General features: G+C 32.8%; 1 protein-coding gene and 1 long non-coding RNA gene across 2 annotated transcripts; both read right to left on the bottom strand.

The window, feature by feature from the left end:
- Positions 1 to 5,901: 5,901 nt before the first annotated feature.
- On the bottom strand, positions 5,902 to 8,481 carry LOC144968295 (uncharacterized). Its single transcript, XR_013644562.1, has 2 exons — positions 8,267 to 8,481; positions 5,902 to 6,127 (listed from the first exon to the last, which is right to left on the bottom strand). It is a non-coding gene; the product is annotated as an uncharacterized LOC144968295 (long non-coding RNA).
- A 3,057-nt stretch (positions 8,482 to 11,538) lies between these two features.
- Positions 11,539 to 24,101, bottom strand: LOC144968294 (guanine nucleotide exchange factor for Rab-3A-like). The gene is made up of 12 exons (XM_078906509.1): positions 23,960 to 24,101; positions 22,551 to 22,643; positions 21,229 to 21,786; positions 20,134 to 20,305; positions 19,021 to 19,116; positions 18,454 to 18,531; positions 17,417 to 17,647; positions 16,206 to 16,334; positions 15,445 to 15,524; positions 14,627 to 14,726; positions 13,070 to 13,136; positions 11,539 to 12,449 (listed from the first exon to the last, which is right to left on the bottom strand). The coding sequence occupies exons 2-12, from the start codon at positions 22,625 to 22,627 to the stop codon at positions 12,379 to 12,381; spliced, it is 1,659 nt and encodes a 552-aa protein (XP_078762635.1). The 5' UTR covers positions 22,628 to 22,643; positions 23,960 to 24,101; the 3' UTR covers positions 11,539 to 12,378.
- Between the last annotated feature and the right edge of the window lie 214 nt (positions 24,102 to 24,315).

Raw genomic sequence — 24,315 nt, 5'->3', positions numbered from 1 at the left:
AATGGCGATCCGCACAGGTGCTCGAATGGCTTCGACCATCCCTGGCACACACCACAATAATATTATCAATCAACAGAATGAAATCTACCTGCTCTTGATTGTAGGCTGTCAAATTTGGACTAAACATTTTTTAATTACCTGTTTTTTTTTTTTGTTTTTTTTTAATACTAAAATGAATGATTCCCAACTTGTCAAAACATCAAGCCTGAGACCAAAAAAAAAAAAAAAGAAAGAAAAAAAATTGACACTTTAAGGTCATATGACATGTGCTGGGATTGACAGCTTAGGCAAACGAAAACACCAGAGCCCCTCCCCCCAAAAAAAAAGGGAAGTCTTATGAGTTCACAAGCACTTGTGTGTTTGTTCTAAATGGTTTTACGGCGCTCGCGGCACATTAAGGTGATTTCAAAGCAAGTTAAAAGGAAGAAAATGCTATAGGTAGTAACAAAAATAAAGACTTACACTTGAAAGCACACAAGAAAAAGTAAGATAAAGGGAAATGGTTCCAATAGGGAGCAGGTGTAGATTTCATGTGCACACTATCTATAAGTGTACTTAGTTTCAGATCACCTAATAGTCTCATCCAGACAACATCAGAGGATCTCACTAAAAGGAACACACTCAAATGTTTACAACAAAAAAAATAACTATCAGTACATGTCAGAGAGATGAATTACAAGGAAAAAATATCACATCCCAAAACTAACACTATACATTTGACCGTGTCCTTCTCAGTCAAGGACTCCGGCCAGGGCCAGGACAAAACCAAGTATCCATTTTAAGATAAAGACAGAAAGCAACTCAGAAAACAGATATAGGGGGATCGAAGAAACAGCACGTGACCTCTGCTCACCATGGGAGGTCAAAAGACACCACCCAGCAAAAGCACTTGTGACATCAGGTCATTTCAACGCTTGAGAAAGGAAGATGGAAAGGCATCAAAACATTTTTGATCAAAGTTTATCGGTTCTAACAAGCGCCTGAGAAAAATACCAGACAAGAGGAAACAGTTCTAACGAGGATCAAAAGAAAATCGAAAAGCATTCTTTCAGAATGTCTAGCTAGACACAACCACAGGACTTCGTTTGTTTTTGTTTGGCGCTTGCGACACTTTTAGGTCATTTCAGTACCAGCAAAAGGAATGATTAGGAAGAGTGACAAAATTATAGATTTCTAATTAAAAGCAACAAGGAAAAGCAAGACAATGGGAACTAGTTCAAATAGGGAACAGAAGATTCCAAAAGCAAACGATCAAAGTAGGCTACTTTATGAGATCAAGCTCCATCCAGATACAAACACAGGATAACTAAGAGGAATACACTCAAATGTTTACACAATTTTATATTTTTAAAAACCTTTATCAGTACATAACAGTGATTTACAAGGAAAAAAAAATAATTTCCAAACAGTTGTTTGTCTGTTTGTTTTAAAGGGTTTTATGGCGCTTGCAACACATTTAGGTCATATCACCGCCAGTAAAAAGAAGAAAATGGAATGGTCAAAATATTCTAAATTAACAATCAAAGCACCCAAGAAAAAGTAAGACAATGGGGAATTGGTTCAAATAAGGAATAGCTGTAGATTCCAAGAGATTCCATCAATGTACTTAGTTTGAGATCATCTACAAGTCTCATCCAGACACCAGAACGGGATCCCACTAAGAGGACACACTCAAATGTTTACAGAATACATAACTAACAATACATAACAGAGAGATGATTTACAAGGAAAAAAATATCATCTCCCAAAACTATAACTATATATTTGACTGTTTCCCTCCCAGTCAGGGACTCCGGCCAGGGCTAAGACAAAACTAAGTAATCCCATTCCAAGACAAAGACAGAAAGCAACTCAGAAAAACATATTATACAGGGGATAGAAGACACAGCGTAACACTGACTTGTATTCTCCCTCAGCAAAGAACTCTTGCCAGGCTCAGGACATAGTAAACTCATTCCAATACATAGTGAGAAAGGAACATGGAAAAGGGAATTAGATAAAGGGGGATAGAAAACACAGCAAAGGTGACCTCCTCGGCAACATCGGGAAAAAAAAACACACTAAAACGATAATTAATTGATCAAAAAGGCACACAATGCATAACTTTTAAATTTCCGTAAGTTTATTCTTATTGAAACGAAAATTAAAAAAAATTGAAATAGAATTAAAATTATTATATATTTTTTTAATTCACAGGATAAAATAAAACTTTAACAAGAGAACAGGAAAAGAATTGTATTTAAAATATTTTCCACATTTACATAATGTACAAAATATATACATAGGGATAATAATATATTCTTTAAAGTTTGCATAAATAATAAACAGTAAACAACCTTTAAGGTCACAAACTCTCATTAAATGTTTTTAAAACTTTGATTTGACGCCAGAAAAAATTTATAAAAGTCATTTCCCCACAAAATATTTAATATCATTAATATTATAATTACAATCTCCTTTACGTTTATATACACTCGTTGGATAATCTTTACGTGCAAAAGAAAACTTGCAGAAAAAAAAATACAAACCCATGTAGATACTAATAAATATTAAGTACACATTGTAATAAAAGTATAAAAGTTTAATATTACAAATTTTAATTGGCCGTTAATCTTATTCTAAAACTGCAATGTAATAAAAGGCATTCAAACTTTCACGTCAATTTTGATTCAGCTCCATACTGATCTATTTGTTTTTATTTGAGACATCCTGCCTCGGGCATAATACAATGTCCTATTGTAAGGATGAAGCAGATACCAAAAACAGGATTTAAAGTCAAAACGATCAAGAAATATGAATTTTTTATTTTCTTGCAGTTTAGAAAAGTGTATTCTTTCTCCAAAATAATGAAAGAATAAATTTGTCCCAAATTTCACATTATTGCCAATAGGATTAATTTTCAGTATCGAGCTCACTCAGACTTAGCATCGGTTTGAGGCGATGAGTCACAGTTTAGAGTTAAATGGTGCCACCGATATTCGTGGGTAATTTAAACCCTTGCAAATGGTAAGACAATAGACTTATGTTTTTTGCATTTTTTTGTTGTTGTTTTAAAAAAATGAGTTTTAAGCCGCTTGAGACATATTTAGGTCATTTCAACGCCAATAAAACAAAGGAAGAAAATGGGATAGTCAAATAATTCTAGATTTATAGTTAAAAACATAAAAAAGGGAACAGAAGTGGATTCCAAATCATCCTGAAAAGGTGAACAGATACATACAGGGGCATAGAAGATACGACAAAGTGACTCCTCAACCCACCGTGGGAGGTTAAAAAAAATCAAACCCCAAACCCTTCACTGACGATAGGCTTAAATAAAAGGATGAACATAAGTAAAATATAAAGTAGTATCTTCATCAAACGTGAAAAATTAGTTTAACATTTTAAAAAAATTGATTATATCAGCTTTAAACACTCACATACACACACACACACACACTCAGCATGAGTGACCTTCCCACCCGCCATGGGAAGTCATAATACCCCAACCCCTAATATTTTACACCAGTCTTTGACAGAGAAAAGAAAACAACTTATAGTCTGTATTCCAAACTGCTGCGCGGGTTGCCATATGGATTAATGTTATATGTTGGTCAACAGAATAAATAAAAATGTGGAACTGCAAAGCACTAAGGCTTAGGTCATGTTAAAATCTCGGGTTGGAGCTTAATAAATATCAAATATTAATTCGTTTTTAAACACATCTTTGAATAAAACCCAAAATCGTGAAGCAAAGGCATATTTGAATTTGTAACTGAAATGTTTGATTTTTATGAATATCAATCATTGTGATCATAGTAAATAATGGTAAAAATAACAACGAAGGAGATAACAATGAAATGAGTTTTACATTAAAAAGAACTTTAACATAATATATTGATGAGAGTCAAATATTTCAATAAGGAGATAAATGAGGAAAGCTTTGATTTGTCATGCAAGTAGAGAAACAAATATCACAATCTTGACTTTAAAATGCTCTACAACAATAAATGAGCAATTACATGCATCAGATAACAACCCATTATATCATATTATATACCACGAAAGAGATAATAAAAGGTCTTTGCTCAGCAGTTGAGATCAAATGTTTTGCTTTGAAATAATCTTTGAATTTGAACAGATATTGAATCTTACAAAGGCCATTGGCCAAAAATAGATTTTTACAGATAGAGGATTATCTTCATATACACCTCACCGACTGCTTCATTTTGATATCATGTTTGGCTGAACAAGATAATGAAAACGCGAATTTAAAATCTAAATTATAAATTATCCAAAAAATTATCCTCAATAAAGCATAATTTTAACCCAAGTCACATATCTTTTACTATAGAGGATGCCAGCTAGAAGCACCTACCCCTAATAACAATATGAGCGAAGGTATTTTGAATTGATACTTTCTGGTTAAATGACAAAACTATTAATTTTTAAATGTTGAAATATTAAAGGCAACAATATGTTTAAAAAAAATAAAATGAAACCATGAGATTAGAATTGATAATCATATTATCAAGCTAGATTCCGACTTGACTTGGAATTCACCAACCATAATGGTAGAGATTTTGTAACCAAAAAAAAAAATAGAACAGTCTGGCTCCTCTTATTTCTTACTATGGCAAGAATCAAACTGGCATGGTCTATAAATTCAATTTTATTGCAACTAAATTCCATGAGTGAACAATAGTTTGATGCGATTCATTGCACGTTTTATGCTCTTACAACGACCAAATGAGACACCAATGAGTAATACAAAATTACAGGCACTGAAGTATAAACCAAAATATAACCTCTGAATCTTTCTCTTCTATTTGTTTATTCTCCCTTTTCTATTTTTGTTACAACCTCTGACCTTTTGCATTTAGTGAATTTGGTTAAAATTTCCATATTATCATACTTTTTGACATCAAAGCATTTATCTAAATATGAGAAATTAAGTTCAAATAGGATACTAAGAGATTCCAAGAGCAATTTGTTAGTCTAAGTCTAAGACCACGAATAAGAACAATCGTAGGATGCTTGCCATAAGGGATACGCTCATATGTGAGGCAACACAGGAAAATCATAACAAAGGCATATCACCTTAAACAGAGAAGTTGTTAGAGCCACAAGCCCAATGGGGTTGGACTTTATCCCATTTTTATAGTGTTAAATTCACAATGGCAATGGCTTGCTACCCTTTGGATAGGATGCTAGTCTATTGTTAAGTCCTTTCCACTTGATCTAATAGAGCAAGCTACCAAATCACTGTCTTGACTTCGCCCACGATCCCTTTAAGTATGGAGGGAGTGCTCTACCAATTGAGCTATTGAATAGATTAAATAGCTCATATGATGGAAACTCAATAGTATATCTGTAGATGTTTCTGATATTCATGGAAACTGAATAGTATATCTGTAGATGTTTCTGATATTCATGGAAACTGAATAGTATATCTGTAGATGTTTCTGATATTCATGGAAACTGAATAGTATATCTGTAGATGTTTCTGATAGACATGGAAACTCAATAGTATATCTGTAGATGTTTCTGATATTCGTGGAAACTCAATGATATATCTGTAGATGTTTCTGATATTCACTAAATGCTACAATTTCATACCAAAGAAATATCGATCATTTATCAAAAAATTTAAAGACTTCATAATCTAAACAAAAAGGGCTTTACAGCAAATGTCAAATTATCAAAACAGTGAAAAACGTCCTTTATCATGATTTACCTGATTCACAGATAAGTATCAAGTTACAAATTCACAAGAAAAAATAAACCCCAGACATGATTTTTATGTATCCACCTGTCTCTTCAGGTTAAAAAAAAAATTTATCGGTTTTACTGCGCTTTTAGTTTAAGGTCATTTCAACGCCAGTAAAAAGGAAGATGGTCAGGCAAAAGTTATAGATCTGAAGTTAAAAGCACTAGATGAAAAGTAAGGCAAGTAGGAAACAGAGGATCCATGAACAATAGGCCTATTTTGACATTATCTTAAAGTCCTATCTAGCACACTGATTCAAAATAGAACAAAAGCATAAACATTGTAACTGGGGTATTGGCTATATGGGGGTGGAGCAATCAGGAACTACCTGGCCCAGGATAACACAGTCCACACTCTCTGATAGGATCTCCAGCCATTCTGTTTTAGTGGTGATAAGGAGTAGAAAAATAAAATAAGTGACATTTTCAAATAAATTAAAAGTCAAACGTAATATTTCAAGGTATTTTAAGTGATAGTTTTGAATTTGTGTTTAACAAAACTTACATCTGGAATATGGAATAATAATGTTAAAATGGAATATGTTTTTGTTTGTTTTTAAGGGTTTTACGGCGCTTGCAACACATTAAGATTATATCAGCGCCAGTAAAAAGGAAGAAAATGGGAAAGTAAAATGTTCTAGAACCACAATTAAAGCATCCAAGAAAAGGGAAGACAAAAGGGGAATTGGTTCAAATAGGAAACAGATGTAGATTCCAAGAGCACACTATCTAAGTACTTAGTTTGAGATCACCTAAAAGTTTCATCCAGGCACAAGCACAGGTCCCCACTAAGAGGAATACACTCAAATGTTTACAAATAACAGAGAGATGATTTACAAGGAAAAAAATACATATCATCTCCCAAAACTAACAATACATTTAACTGTTTTCTTCTCAGCCAGGGTATCCGACCAGGGCCAGGACAAAACCAAGTATGTAATCTCATTCCAGGACTAAGACAGAAAGCAAGTTGGAAAACAGATATAGAGGGATAGAAGACACAGTTAGTACCTCCCTGCCCACTTTGGGAGGTCAGGAACCCCACCCAGTTAAAATGGAATATAGAAACTGAAATCCTCATTCATAACATATCATGATGTGTTAGCATTAAGGATTTTTTTTACACATACAAATAAAAATCTACAATTTTGCATATGGTTGAAGGTTTAAGGATGACAAGAGCTGTCTGACTCCATCGGGAGAACAGTACAAAAGAAGAAGAAAAAAAGATTGAATGCATCATTTAATAGGCTTAAACACTATCTCTGATAAAATAAAGACATGTTGTGCAAAATGTCTTTTCTAACAGCGCACTACCAAGTGATTGAGACTGAGTCTTTGTATAGAGGTTGGGTTGTATTTTGTTGTTTGCTTTGTTTTTAAGGTGTTTACGGCGTTTGCAACACATTTAGGTCATATCAGCGCCAGTAAAAAAATAGAAGAAAATGTGACAGTAAAAAGTCCTAAAATTACAGTTAAAGTATCGAAGAAAAAGGAACACAAAGGTGAATTAGTTCAAATAGGGAACAGATGTAGATTCCAAAAGCACACTATCAGTGTCCTTAGTTTGAGATCACCTAAATGTCTCATCCTGACACAATCACAGGTCCCCACAAAGAGGAACGCATCAAATGTTTGCAAACCATGTATAACGAAAATAGTACAATGCATAACAGAGAGATGATTTACAAGATTAAAAAAATATCATCTCCCAAAACTCTAACTATACATTTGACTGTTTCCCTCCCAACCAGGGTATCTGGCCAAGGCCAGGATAAAGCCAAGTAATCTCATTCCAAGACAAAGGCAGAAATCCTGTTGGAAAACAGATAAAGGAGGATAGAAGACACAGTAAGTGCCTCCCTGCCCAGGTTGGGTCGTGAGTCTAAGACTGCATCCATCTATGGCGCAGCAAATGGATTTGGGATTTAATCAAAATCCCAATGTAGTTTTTGCTCTCTTACTGAGACTGATCAAGTCTTCAAATACATCGTGACAAACAATGGTAGAAATTATGATTTGACAGAAGCTGAGTTTTCACGTCAATAATAAGTCAATATTTATCAACATCTTACCAATTGGATTATGTAGAATTTGAGATAGGAAACTATACAAATAGACAAATAGATATATAATTAAGCAGTGTTTTCAAAATATAATTGAATAATTTGGAAATACAACATTCTTATGAGCTTTCATTATTTTAAAAATGGTTTTGGAAGTGACAAAAATACATGCTGCTTCATTGAATGAATCCTTAAATGCATAGTATTATGCGGTTAAAAGCTCCAAAGCATTAAAATATGATATTTTCGTAATAATAAAAAAAATAAATAGAGAAAATAAAGTCAAAATAATAATATTAATAATAATAATAATAATAATAATAATAATAATAATAATAATAATAATAATAATAATAATAATAATAATAATAATAATAATAATAATAATAATAATAATAATAATAATAATAATAATAACAAAGTAATCATTCAAATGTAAATAATGACATTACCCAGGATAGACACTACGTTTGAAACCACTTTTCTTTGGAGTGGTGGATGGCGTCGACTGCATGGCACCCCTCTTACGGCCAGGTGGAGTGTCATATCAGTAAAGTCGTGGGTTCAAGCCCCCATAGCTGCGAAACATTTTTGATTCTCTATTGTCTTCTAGCACTTTTCTACTAACTTCATTTTCTGTTAATGACATTACTACAATAACAACAAGGCTGTGAAGAATACTGTGAAGCTGGGTAATAAAAGTATATTTTTCCATTTTAATCAAATATATAACTAGAGTCATAATATTAGATATAAAATAAACTTTGCATATGCAGAATATCAATCTGAGCAAAGCTACTGGCACAACATCTTTAGTATCACCTGAGATGAATAAGAAAGAAACAAAATCCCATTGACATAGATAACAGTTTGGAGATAACATAGATGATAATAATACACTTTGTACAGATGAAATTATATTCAGTTGTAAATAAAAATTTATGGACAAAGATCAAAGTGATAGTGAACGATAGAAAATCTAGAGACAGTTAAGGACTGTAAAGAATGTGATAAATGAATCATGACATAAGTATATTTTTCATCACAGGTCATATAGGTCAAAGGTCCAATATGGTGATTATCTTTATATTAATGAAAATACTGATATGGCTTGTTCAAATGCTCGTTAATTTTTCATAATAACATTTAAAACACGCCATTCTTTGTATCCATGGCATTAAATAACACAATGATATAATTTCAAAAATGCAAAAGTTATCTACGAAACTATAACTAGATAAAGATAAGTAATAATTCAAAAACCATTTTAAATAAAAAAGAGAAAAAGGTAGAAGCGAGCCTAGTTTCTAAAAATAAGTCTTATGCCATTAGACAGAAAAATCCATAAGAGCATACACAATTAAACGAGACAAAAATAATATAAAAAATAAATTAAATCATCAACTAAAATCAACAAATCAAAATTCCTAATCTTATTTCCAAAAATTTCAAATTTGGAGGTTAAAAATTAGAAATAAAAAAAAAAACCTGTGTCATCTTAAAATGCAAAATATTTACCCTGCTTGTTTTAAAAAATTACATCAATTTATCAATGTTAACGAGTTTCTACTAGATGTAGTAAATCTCAATTAAAAAAAAAAAGAATTCTCTCACGTGTTGTAAAAAACCTATCCCGTGATTACATTAATAAACAAATGTAAATCTTCAGGAATAATTCTGAATTAAGTCCAATTAGACCATGAAGAAATCGGAAGATTCGGGTTTCATCAGTGCCAGTGACAGGTCTGCCAAAAGCAGCAAACATTTTATCTGAATCGAAAATTTCCAAATCAATATGTTATTAATTAATAATTTAAAACAATAAAAATTTTCAAAATAAAATAAAAAATCTCCAACCCACTTTAAATATGTGAAATTTCTAGCCTTTTTTTGTTAGTGTTTTGTTTTTGTTTTTAAGAATTTTAGGGCGCTTGCAACTCATTTAGGTCATATCAGCACCAGTAAAAAGGAAGAAAATGAGATAGTAAAAAGTTCTAGAATCACAATTAAAGTACTAAAGAAAAAGGACGACAAAGGAGGTTCAAGTAGGGAACAGATGTAGATTCCAAGAGCACACTATCGGTGTACTTAGTTTGAGATCACCTAAATGTCTCATCCTGGCAGAAGCACAGGTCTCCACTAATAAGAACACATTCAAATGTTTACAAATCATATATATGTAAAACAAAAAATAGTACAGTGCAAAACAGAGAGAGGATTTACAAGACAAAATAAATAATCTTCCAAAACTCTAACTATACATTTGACTTTTCCCTCCCAGCCACGGTCAGGACAAAACCAAGTGATCTCATTCCAAGACAAAGACAGAAAGCATGTTGGAAAACAGATATAGGGGGACAGAAGACACAGTAAGTGCCTCTCACTATAGGAAGTCACAACGAGAAATCTGTCTGGTCAATATTCATAACCATATGATTAATGTATGAAATTAAGAGTTGAAAGAAATTTGGTCTCATCCTTAATGGGCTAATCATGCTGTTTATAATGCCTTAGAAAAGCAGTAATGCAGATCACTGTGGAAACAAATCAACTATCAACAAAAATAATTTAAATTCCAATATGATAAAAATAATCCTTCAGAGCCATCAGGCCCGAGGAGCAAAAGCTCTGGCATTAGATGGACAATATAAAAAGTTTGCTCCCTTTTGGGTAGCACACAAGTTTAATTAATGCAAAGTACTTTCAACTTCCACCATATCTGACAGAGCTATAAGTGAAAGCTTCTCCTTCAATCAAATGAATGGGCCTGAAAATCCAAATCTGTAGAAACAATCAAATTGGCCCTTAAAAGACAAAAACAAAAAAACAAATCAGAATTGGAATATCTTGGTACTTAACTTTTGTGGAAGATCTGGAATTCCACCAGTGACTCAAACATTGTCTTTGTATCAATCTGCATCTTAATGTTAACAAGGGTTACTTTACAATGTGGTCCTTTTCAAAATCTCTACATATTATTAAATCGGGATCAGTATTCTGCTATACTTGGCTTTGTGTGCTGCTCAAGCTTTAATAGAATAAGTATGTAATTCTTCTATACAAGTGAAAAACACGTTTGTTTGTTTTTTCCATTTCAGCCAAACATTTTTTTACATCATATAACAATAGATTAAGATTAACATCCCAACTTGTTAGTTTAAACTAGGACCTTTTTGCAATCTTTGTGAGAACAGAATTATGTAAGAGTGGAATTGTGCAGCTATGTGGTCTTGTGGTAAGACACTCGCCTTCGAACCAGATGGTCCAGGGTTTGAGTCCTGCTCAAGTGGTGCAAAGACTTTTTACTCACATTCTCTCACCATAATCAGGTGTAAAATAAGTATCTGGCCTTTATCAGCATTGTCTCTGTTGAATAAAATTGTAATATCACCAACAAGCATCATGTCTCGTCCTACATGTAGTTTGCTGATAGCTAGGGATCCCTTGAAAAGCGCTTCGAGAATATTTAGTGGATATTGTGCTTTATAAATTATCATGCTTTTTTTTTTTTTTTTTATTACAACAATAGGGGATTGAATTAAATTGATAAAATTTGTTCCAACAATTTTATTTTTTTTAAATCATATTTTTCTCAATGATAACTAGAATATTTCTCATAATACTGCTTTTACTAACACTTGGTGACTTGACTCTAACGGCGACTTAAGAAAATTCTGACCAATAATATCTGAACAAGTGTGTGTGAAAAGTGCCAGACTGATTCTTTGGGATGGTTTATTTTCTTGTATTGTTCTTTATTGCTTTGTCTGGCACCTTTCATACACACTTGTTCAGAGTTTCTTTGACCAATAATATCAAAGCATTTCCTTAATACTAAAGACCTGAAAGCTTTTGAAGCCTTAATGGCATTAAAAAAGTAAAGTGGTTCTTCAGAGCCATAAGGCTCATGGAGTGGGTTTATACCTATTATATATCTATAACTTATAAATTGAATATAAGACCAGTGTTAATTAACAACACAGCAAAAATTGATGTAGAATAAAATATATACATTTGATAATATTGAGATTGTGTGTTATTTCTGCACAAACGCTATTCTTTGCGATAATTTGTAAACCCATTCTCTTCCCACACAAGTTTCTTCCTCATGTACTCATTAGGCCTAATTTATGAGATTTAAACATGGATGCTGTAGATTCTAAAAGGAAGGACATATGAAAAATAAAATATTTCACTAAAATAAAACAAAACAAGAAAAAATATTTTTAAAATAACCTGCCCCCCCCCCCCCCCCCCTTTGTTTTACATATTCATTCTTCATGCTAACATTATGTAACTTAAAAAAAATTGTGATTTCCAAATATGTAAAAAAACACTTTGTAAAAGAAACATTATTTTGAGTATTGCAGCATAACACAAACAACCTCCATTAAGAAACAATAAAAATATATCCGTGGAAAAAAAACCGACTGTCGAGATTCCATGTGTAGGACACAGCACAAGATTTGTTGTACGCCAACTCTCCTCACAGGAGAACTTCTTCCTCACTTTGCAAGGAGACAAGCAGGGCAAGGAGCGGCAAAACGAGCACCAGTCACAACAATCATATAAGTCCTAGTCTGGCCTGAGCCATTTGATGTCGCAGCTTGACTATTTCCACAAACATGTCTTTTTCTGACGAGGGACATTTATAGACATTGATATTATTGATCATCAAATCAAATTAAAGTGGTAACATTTTTGAAATTATCAAAAGGTCATGGGTTGAAACTTCCTAGTAGAAAGGTCAAGAGGGAGGGAGGGGGGGGGGGGGGGGTTAGAAAAAAGCATCAGAACTGTTAATGATAAAACACATTTTTACTGTTTTCTTCTTCCTCTTAAAAATAAAGTTGTGAATTGTTTGGTCTTTTTTTTTCTTCTAAATTTTTTTCCATCAGTTCAATTTCAAGTTGAATTTTGACAGTAAAGTCATGCGGATAAAGTCTTCATCTGTCATTATAATATCAAACTTTAACATTTTCTGCTTTTTTTTTCAAGCAAATGTTTGAATAGAAATATCATCTCAAAAACAGCCAAGTTATATATATATATATATATATATATATATATATATATATATTATATATATATATATTTTATATATATATATATATATATATATATATATATATAGATATATATATATATATAATTTGAAAGATTTAAAAGGATTGTAAATGAGTAAACAACATTCAAATGTCATATATATTTTTTTACATATCACGTAGAACATAAATGTCTATAACATAACTGACCTGAAGACTTGACAAGTCCCTGTATGATATAGCGTATGTAGGCAAAGAAATCACACACAGCCGCTATCTGTTGACAGAGTCAAAAAATAAGACAAACCTTATATATCATAGAAATGACACTAACATTGTACACATATATGGTTAACGACACATATAAAGCATAGCATATTAACTAACATATATTCAATTACTGAGCTGTCATAAAATCTATAACAATAATATGGACAAACATTACAGATATGTGTTTGTTGTTTAAGGATTTTACAGTGTTTCTGACACTTTAAGGTCATTTCAGCACCAGTTAAAAGAAAGATGATGGAACAGTTTAAAGAGTTTGATCTAACAAATGAGCAGATTTTAAAAAATAAGACAAAGGGGACAAGTTCAACAGAGATCACAAGTGCTCCAAAAGCAATCTATCCTTGAGTCCAAAACCATCATTATGTCTCATTATGACATGCACACAGGACCTCAAATGTTAACAATATGTGACCCACCCCATCAAAATGGTTTAAAATCAGGATAATTTAGCAGCTGAAAACTGATTTTGTATTTCAAAGACATGAGCTTGGGTTAAGTGATACGTTTTATTTGGGATATTGATACTAAATATAATTTCGTAAAGAGTGAAAAACAAAAATTGGTCACCCCGACATTACATTGGTTTGAGGAGATGAGTCATATATATCTTAATATCAAACAAACAAAAAAAAATAACAAAAAAAAAACTAATCTACAAAAGTCTGATAATAAACAAGAAAAAAAATTGGCTGAGAAAAATATAAATACATCTCTTTTCCTTTCACTAAAAGACTCCAGGTTCAACAAATTAAATGGCCTCATTCCAGAATAAAGACACAATGTTATATAGGCAGGACAAACAATATAGGGCAACAGAAGAGATGGAGATGGCAGAAATGGGTTTTGCAGACCACAATATGGTGAAATTGATGCACGACGTACATGGAATCTTGGTTAAAGACAATACTACCTTAGAGGACATTGACATCTTTTATTCCATTTGAATGATAGGTGCACATTTATAGAGTACATTGCAAGACAAATGAATGATAATGAAGATGATGATGATGACGACGATGATTTTTCTGTAATAGTTAAAAGTTAGACAAAAATCAAAAGAGTAATTGTAAATGAGGAACATCAGGAATATGAACAAATATCAACACTTCATCAATAAAATCCAGAATAAGCCTGATATACCAGCATGATTGGGATTACGGTGTTTGGTTGTATATTGAAAGTCAAGAGATAAAACAAATAGTTCTATCAACAAATCAATTTAGTTAGTGCTTATCATTCAGATGGCATTAAGTGAGGTTGGCAGAGAGTGACGACACAATGTGTAAAAAGGTTTTGATGTTTCAAGCCATAATTTAAAAAAAAAAAATTAAAACACAAAAATATTGAAAAGTAGAGACCACTTCCCCCTGTCAGTTTGATTTGAAGAGTTAAAGTACATATTTTGAGAGCTGCTTCACTTTGATAACATGGGCGGATTTAAAAAATAAAAAAAGAGATGGTAAAACAACTGCTTACCCTGTTTCTACACATAGGGGAAATGGAGTACCAGGCATCGTTTCCTTCCAGACGGATTTTATAATTACACAATTTGTGAGTGTCAGACAACGAACATTTTCTGTTAGAGATAAAAGAAGAGGATATGGGGAAAAAATAAATAACACAAATGTTTAAATATTTCGACCTATTTCCAAAGCATGCATATGTGAAATGTTGTCTCAAAATGGTATTCTGTCAGAGTGAATACAGTGCCAAAACGTGATTTAAAAGTTAAAGTGAGACCTTACTTTATGTCATTATTAATGTCTTTTGCCTTAAATAAAGCATAATGTTTACATTAAGTTCAATTCTGAAAAAAAAAACGTTTTGAGACATGCTCATATTGTGTCATGCTGAAGTAGTGCAAATAAATGTAATGAAACTATCTTTATCCACCTCTATATCTATTTTTAGAGTATATTTAAAGAAAAGACAAATATAAAAAGCATGAAGTACAAAACATCTCACAAAGTGAATATTAGGGGTTTTATATCAAGGTTAACAATGAAAAACTGACTTGTACCTGGGTCCTCAAGGTGTAAGTGCAATGCTTTACCTACTTGGCCATCTCAACCCATCCAACCCACCCCTTTCCCTTCCCAAATATTTAAAAAAACCCAACTTTTATATCATGTCAACACTTGTTTTCTGACCGCATTACCCACCCTAGCAGTGTAGCAAAGTCTATCATATGTCTGGAAGAAAAAAAATGTGATAACCCGGCATCCTATCAAATGAGCCTTCATGGCTATTAAAGACAACAACTTTACATTGTCAACATTACTTTATCTACATACCTTGGAAAGGAAGAGTCTCCAGCAATGGGCTCTATAGACAAGGTGTTGTCCTGAACACATACCTGCAATCTCTCTGCAAGCTGGAATGGAAGTAAATTCCAAAACGCACATTGTCATGTGTGATAAAATAGTTGATAAACACGAAATTAATAATATTGATAACGATAATGGAGATGATGTTGGTGATTATCATAATAACAATAATAAAAACTATCAATAATGAGGACAAGCATATTGATCTATATACTAAGGTAAGATCAGGTGACCACACAACAAAGAACACTTAAAGGATATTTTACAAAACATGGAAACATTCAAACAAATTTTCAAATAGTTACAAATAGTATGTATAAAAGGTGTACCGGTGCATATTTTGTTCTATTGAAATTGTATTAAAAATGTTATAATGGTTTCATTGACAATTACTTTTGCAACAAAATACAGAAATGGTGCTTTCTTAATTTTGATGTCAACAAAGTAAAAAGTCTAATCAGAATAAAACAAGGTCACTTCATTACCAGCGATGAAAAGCTAACAGCAAGAGAAGACAATAGATGAAATAAGGAGAAGAGGTGAAATACAGAAATGTTTAATTGTTAGAAAAGAAAACAAAAATTTTAAAAAAGCTTTAAACAATCTAATATTTTTTAAGCTATTGGAAGTCAATCTATCAAATCAAATCCCATGCAATCTATTACTCTTTTAATTTCAATCACTCAAATTTTGTCACCCTATGGTTTTATTCTTATTGTTATCATTACCTCAATGTTCCGGAAATTGAGACAAGGTTGAATATCTTCCTGCTGTACACGAGACAAAAATTGTGAATTGAAATCCAAAGTTGGTTGTAGTCGCCATCTTGAAAACTCATCAAACACAACTGTGTCCATCTAGAAAATATATTTATGAGAAACAAAAAAAAAAACAAACAAACAGTAACAAAAAGCTGATAAGAAATAAAACCCATAAGAGTTAATAGTTTGTTTGTTTGTTTTAAGAGTCACTCTTTAATGTCATATAAGCACCAGTAGAAAAACACTAATTGCAAGTCAATGAATATAGATCAGAAATTTATCTTGGCAGCTTATAAATACTCGTATAAAACAGAAATTCAAAATTTAAGGAGAAAAGAAAAGTAAATCACAAGTGCAGCCTTTCTATGTCTTCAGTCTTAGACAAATCACCTACACACAAGTAGATGATCTCGCTGATATTCCCATTTTATTGTCTACTAACAATAAAACAAAAAGACACATACATCTGTTTTCATTTTAAAGTGGCTTTAGGCAAAACAAAATGCATCATTCCAGTCCCAGCCAAGGACAAAAAGCTCCATGAAATTTAAGCGAACAGAAGATGCATGAAGTATTTTCTCCCAGCAAGGGTAGTTCACTCCCATCCATCCATGTAGAAGTATGATAATGATACAATCAAAAACAGGCCAGTCAATAAAATGATTCCAAATTAAAATAATTAACTACATCCCAATATTAAGATAAAATAAAACAGAAAAAAACAAAAATAAAACAATAATCAAGCCAAAACTGTTATGAAGTTCAGAAAGTTTGCTCTAATTGGCTTTTCCTTAAGCGTTAGTCGGCTATGTAAAGTCAAAACCCTGTAAAATGAAAACATACAATTTTCAGGAGAGTCAAAAAATCTACCCATCATCACCAAAAGCGCAACTAGACAATAAGACATGTTTAAGTTTCCTTGTATATAGGTGCAGGTATGATAATTTATTTTTTAAAAATATCTTGACCTTATTGGGATTATACTTGTTTACACCAACATCATCCCAAAAATAAAAATAAATATATGTAAAAAAAAAAACCCAACAAAACACACCCCCCCCCCCCCTCCCCCGAAAAAAGAGAGATAAGAACAAAAAAAAAAACAAAAAAAAAAAAAACCAAAAAGAAAAACAGACACACATAAGCAAAAAACAACTACAAGAAAATAATAGACCAACCTCTTTCAACTGTGAGTGGCTCTGTTTTGCTTCGGCCATTTCCCTGGATTCCTGCGTAAACTGGTGGTGACTGGTGGATCGTCTGTGTGTCTTCCAAAATGGCTTAACCCCCTTCTCTTTCTTGGTGGGAGCCGTGTCTATCTGAGGGTGTAGGTGTTTGTTGGGACTGCTGGGAGTTGAAGTCAGTACCAGATCTTTCAAGGCCGACACTTCAGCTGTCAACATCTCAATCTGAAGGAATCAACTATACATTAACATCTGAGACACAAATATAAGTCAACAAAGGTATACTCTCCAAAGTTAATTTTAAAAAAATAATTTTTTTTAGAATTTCATCCTGGGACAAGAACAATAGATTTAATGGCGTGGCTTCAATTCTATAAAAATCATAATTTCTAGCACCATTGTCTATTTTTTTATTATCGTGGATCCAACTGTTTTCACCAAGACAGCAATGACATGAGTCATATTATTGTTACTAATTGAGGTGAAAATAGTAAATTTATAATGAAAAGTTAGAATAAAATGAACCCCCTCTCCCCCCGGTCTATAACAGGATGATCACCATACCCTATGAATCTTATCAATTAGGTCACGATTATGTCAGTACAATTGAATCGATTCTGAAGGGGCACAAATTAAATTGAAAACCTACTGCTTTTGGACTCTGTATCAACTCTTAATATTAAATGTACATCTTTTTCAACTTTTTAAAAACATTTTTTTTTGTTTGGCAGAGTGGCCCAGTGGCATAGTCTTTGCTTTACACCCAGAAAGTACTGAGTTCCACTCCTCATTGCACTGTGTGGTCTTGAGCAAGTCTCTTCGTCCTTGTGTATTTTGTGCTGGTAGGTGCACTGCATCTGATGCCTAGCTTATTCCAGTTTTCCCTTGGAATAAGACTTTACAGAAAGATTTCCCCTTAGCGATGAACAAAGGGACTTTCATCAATTTATTCATCTGTTTAAAATGAACGCACCAACAATCAAAATAAAAAGATTTCTAATAAAAACTAACTCAAATTAAAATCAGACTACCTTGCAATTTGCCTCTTGTAACTGCTTTCTTGCTTGCTGCTCGTTTAAAGCTGCTTCATTCAATTGTGAATTTACTTCCTAAAAGAAATGAAAGAAAAAGAAAAACAAACTAGTAAATGAAATCATTTAAATGGTGCACATAACATTTGAATAGTGCACACAAAAAGCATCATTATGAATAAAAATTTCCACCATACAATTCTTTAAAAGTTAAGAAATATGCTGTCAGTTGTTGTTATATCCAATGTCTAGTTGAATGTAAAATTCTTTTACTTATCAAATCTTGAAAAATAATACCCCCCCCCCCCCCCCCACACAGACACACATACCCTAACTGAACTGGGGAATACCTATTTACTTGTTAATATCGGTCTTGTTGGATCCAAGTGAGTGAAACAGGTGTCCACCTCATAAGATTTCTCAATGAATAAATTAACATCCTTAAGTTTTAAAGAACTAAATATTCGAATCACTCAAAGTAAATGCCATTTTTACAATAATGAGTTGTCATTGATTTGCGAGGAGTTTGATTTTCTTTACACTTCAGACTTTTTTTCCCATTCTCACCTCAAACAAGGAGGCTGTAAAATCGCTGACTTCCTTCATCAGTCTCTCTCTGATACCTCGTAGACCCTCAACTTCCTCGTCTTTCAATGCCAAAGCCTGAGTTCAAGGAAACAGAAAATTAAAAATTCCACATTCCATGCCTAGGAATAATATGTTTATATTAAAAAAAACAAAAACAAATGGCCAAAAGGCCATAAAATATGCAGTGGGACATGACAATCAGTTCGAAATCCTATGCAGGCAACTGTTAGAAATCATATGTTTATCATCTGACTCAAAATCTTATTGGTATTTATTTTTTTCACTTATTTTTAAGGTGGAAGATTTCATTTCTCAAATAAAAATGATAGCAACATTAAAGTACCTTAATTCCCATGTGTATTTTGCAATTAGGCTTTCCACCTGTACAATTTATGGTTTCAACTTTTAATAACAATATTCTTTGTGCAGGTCTAGTGGCATGTCACTCGTCTCCAGACCTGAAGATCCAGGGTCCGAGTCCTGTTTTGAGCAGCCCATAATTAAGTCCTTGGAAAAGGCTCTTTGATCGCATTTTTTCACAATACATAAGTGTCAAGTGAGTCCCCTGGCCATTAACAACGTTGTCTCTGTCATGTCAAAAAAAATTGTAATATTGCCTAACAGGCGTAATTGTCTCATCCTACATGATAGTGTTGCCATTGGCTAGGGATCCCTTGTTAAGCACTTTTAATGGTTATTGTGCTTTATAAATGCTCAACTTAATAAGTAGACATAATAGAACATTGACTCAGTATGACCATAACTCAATATCCAGTGTTGGCGATTGCACCAAACGAAATTCTAACTCCTCATAGAAGACGTAGGCTGTAAATACACCAGTTTTCCATTTTATTCAACAATCAAAAATAGCATCATAGATTTAATAAAAACACAAGGGAATGGATTTTCCACAAAGAGAAGAATGTTGCTGGATGGACGATATAGGGTTGAATATGAACCATATCTGCTAACAGTAACAGTGAGTAACAGAGATTGTTTGCTGTCATTATTCAACACTTGATAAACTTAAAAATAGAAAATTCAGGTAAGAAAACAAGTTTAAACTGTTCCTTTGTAATAACAATATTTTACCCGCTGTGCCTTGACAAGTTCTTCCTCTAATTTGGCATAACCTTTCTGGTTCATGTCGGCAATGGACATTTTGCGGGAGACCTCACAGGGAAGAACTTCAGATTGTGCTTGACGGGGAAGCTTGCGTCCTGGGGACTTTCGCAAAGGACTTACAATGCTATGGTGTTCAGGGCTGTTGAAATAGCAAAAAAAAAATTTTTTTAAGCAAACATTTTGTGTAAAATATTCCAATTTTCACACAATTGACCTATCAATGTAGATTAATTGAAAAGGGTAGAAAATATCATTTTCAATTTTCATTGCTAGAATGAATGAATAAATTAATTAATCTTATTTTCTTTTTTCATTTTTGGAAGAGAAAGCTACACAGAACTGTGATAATTAAGAAATTAAGCTGACAAGTCTTGGTTGATTCCAGTAAAGACTTAGCAGCTCAACTATTAAGCCAACAACTGGCTTCATATCATTCTAAGTCAATCATGCATTAAACAAATCAAGGTTTCATCATAAGTGTATTAAGGCAAGTTTTATAGATTTGTCTCCTTATTGTGAATAATAAGATGTTGCCCACTTTAAATTGCAGAAATGAAAATATGATTGTCAACTCTTTTACCCAGACATTTGGTTATAATCAAGAGAGTAGTGACAAGAATTTGACCTTGGCCTCATTTGCTGCTACTATCCTTTTGGTGAGGCAGGGAGATCTGATGTTGTGTGAAAGTAAAATTGAGCCCCACCTTTAAAACCAACTTATTTGATTTAAGTCAAACCTGCTACATCTAATTTCCAATACTCGCTTAGCAAGACTGAGAGTCGTATCTCGTTACATCCAAAATGAAATCTGTTGTCAATTAAGCAAAATCTTGCTCTAATAAAAAAAAACCGTAATGAACAAGATTATTTACATTATGATGAAACAATTCATTACAACACAAGCCTATTGTCAAACTAAAAAATGTCCTGGTCCTAGTTATGGCTGTACATAAGGGTATCTGAAGAAAACATGATTTCCCTCACTCTGTTCACTATGTTCATTCTAGAAACCAATGATCAAAACTAACTCTAGAACACAATAGAAATATTATAATTGTTTACCTATTGCAATGGTTCTCATGACTAGAATGGTTGGACGGAGGATTGGATAAGTCACTTGATTTGTCTTTAGGAATGGAATCGTTGTTATTATTGTTGTTGGTGCTGGGAAACTGAAAAGTGTCCCCTTCTGTGCTTTTGTATGCCGAACTGTCCACATTATCAGATGGTCCAGATGACACAAAATGTTCACGGCGCTGCCAAACATCACAAGGTTTTGGGTCTTCAGAAAACATTTTATTTGTTTGTTCATAATACTTTTTCGTTGAAGATGGGGAATGATTGTTGTCGCAAAGTGGAATTGAGGACATGTTCGTATGATCAGAAGACTCAGGAGCACATTGTTGATTTGTGGACATTGTAACAACAGACTGGTCTTGATCTGAGAGTATGACACCATCAGATAGTGTTGGAATCTGACAATCAGAATGGTTAGAGTGATTTACTGCAGCTGTTTGATGTTGAGGACTGTCCTTGGATTTGAGGCCCATTCTTAACAATGAAAATTTATTCTGTGACTGAGGAGCTGAATTACTGCGGCCGACAACTGCTGATCTTGATCTAAAAATATATTTTAAAAGTTAACCTTATTAAAATTAGCCCTCCTTTTTACTAAGTTACATTTGAAACCAACAAAAACAACAAAAAATACAACCCCCCCCCCCTCCTCCCCAATAAAATAAAGAAATGACGGAATAGTTTTACTTTCTTTATGCGAAACTTTTGGTTGCTGTGCTTTTTTAAATTGCCAGTGCAATTTTTTCTACAGATGAATTAAATTCATCTTATTTTTTTTTTTTTTCATAAACTTGACACAATCGTGTACACAACATAAATATATTATGTACTAACATTACCAAAAAGATTATTTCCATATATGTATATATATAAAAGCTTTTCAATATGAATATATGTAACATTCATAATTTTCAAAAAAAAATTCAACACACCATTGAAATTTATGACAGACAGATAGTGAGGGAGGTAAAATATAGAAACATATTGTTGTAAATGAAGAGACAGAGGAGGAGGGGAGAGAGAGAGAGAGGAGGAGGGGGGGGGCGAGAGAGAGAGAGAGAGAGAGAGAGAGAGAGAGAGAGAGAGAGAGAGAGAGAGAGAGAGAGAGAGAGAGAGAGAGAGTGGGGGAGGGGGGGGGGGGGCTTGAGAGAGGGTGAGAAATAGAGACAATGTTGCCAACTCGTTATTGAGCTATTAAGATAAAACTGTTATCTTAGATATTAAATCAAAATATATAGAAGAAATAAATTAAAAAAAAAAAATAAAAAAAAAAAAAAAAAAAGAAAGAAGAAAGAAAGAAAATGTACCTGTTACCGCTCTCATCAAGTTCATCAACACTTGGTTGGTTTATAACTATTTGAGGTATCCCTTGACTGTTAGACATGCCTTTGAAATATCACCTGAAAATGAATTCATAAAGAGTTGGCAATGTAACATTAATCATCCAACTTTCTAACATTCTGGACAGTGTGTATCATTTCCTATGATATTTTTTAAGATACTATAACCTATTAATTTGCTAACAGAAAAATTGAAGAGACATTGAAAAGACATTGATTCCTACTATTTACAAATTTACAAATGATTCAACCTTGTATCTATTGTAGTGGGGAGAACTGGGCCACTAAAATTTTTTCCAAATATATATAAAAAAAAAAAAAAAAAATATATATATATATATATATATATATATATATATATATATATATATATATATATATATATATATATATATATATATACATATATTATAATATGCATTTCAATAACTTATTTTTCTTATTTGACAATAACAACATGTTAACTTTGATTTTTGTCTTTGTTTTGGTCAAGTTTGAATAAATGTGCTGTTGATTTAACTACTTGGAAACTTCTTTTTTGTTTGTTTGTTTGTTTGTTTGTCAATGTCAGTGAAAGTCGCTCCTGTCTTACTATATGACTGACGAAGAACAGAAAAAAGAGCACATTTGAAACAAAAAAGCAAATCACACGAGATTAATAATATTAAGAATATTCTTATTCAAACGAGTTTGATCCATTCTAATTTTCCTCTATATTTCTTAGCTATCTGCGATAGAGAACGAAAGAAATTTCTTCCAATTTTAGAGCGATAAAGGCGTATGCGATAAACGGTGGTTGTATTTAATACTAAACTCAAGATTGCTAACTCATTTTTAGGGCCGTTTTTTGTTTTTGTAATCCTTTATTCATACTCTTAAAACGCACTAATGTACTAATCTAATTCTGAGTAGTATCTAAATGAAATATCTTCTCAAAACTGATGCGATACCATGCCATTACTCTTGAGCTTATGAAGAGTGTTGGAAATAACGGTCGCCAAAATGAGTTTCAGACAAAAAAAAAACCCCATTAAGTGGAGTATGGAGGAAGACCAAGAATCAAGAACCAACATAAAGTTGTTCTGCTCTCAGAATCAACATCAAAACAAATTCAATCTATCGAAGGCAATGTGTCATCATTCCCACATCTGGTTAGAACCTGCATGATACCTACATCCAGGTAGATAACAAAACAAGATGAGATAGTGGTATGAAGTTAATAGACCGTCCGTAGACGTGCACCATTTAAAAACCTTCTTAGCCTCGGCAGGTCTACGCCGAAAACGTTGTCTTTCCAGAGACTAATATCTGATTGTACTCGTACTTTTAAGCTGGATTTGACAAACAATTTAACTTGATGTCGGTCCATATCCTACCTTATTATCTATCAGACACACATATAAAGAAATATAATGATAGCAAAACAACTTCAGTTCCATCAGCTAACTTGGTTATTGGCCATTATTCCTTGGTCTCAAGGGGGTGTCAAAGCATTGAATGTTTACTGTTTACCTTTCTGCGCATGCCCTAATTCATCGGAATGTCAAATCGTGATAGTTGCCTATTTGGCTACTTCGTCGATGCCCCCTGCAACCACAATTCCTTGATTTTTTTTTTTTTTTTTTTTTTTTTTTTGCGTAAGAAAAATAAATACAAACAAACAAATAACCCGAATTTCTAAAATGTTGTTCTCTTGATAGAGGCTTGGCAACAAAGTGTACATTCATTCTAT

Source organism: Berghia stephanieae, chromosome 3 (assembly GCF_034508935.2).
Source record: "Berghia stephanieae isolate SIO BIC M18660-M18661 chromosome 3, UCSD_Bste_1.3, whole genome shotgun sequence".
Classification (NCBI taxonomy): domain Eukaryota; kingdom Metazoa; phylum Mollusca; class Gastropoda; order Nudibranchia; family Aeolidiidae; genus Berghia; species Berghia stephanieae.
The sequence above is the reverse complement of the archived record's forward strand: the minus strand, read 5'-3'. Positions and strand labels throughout refer to the sequence as shown.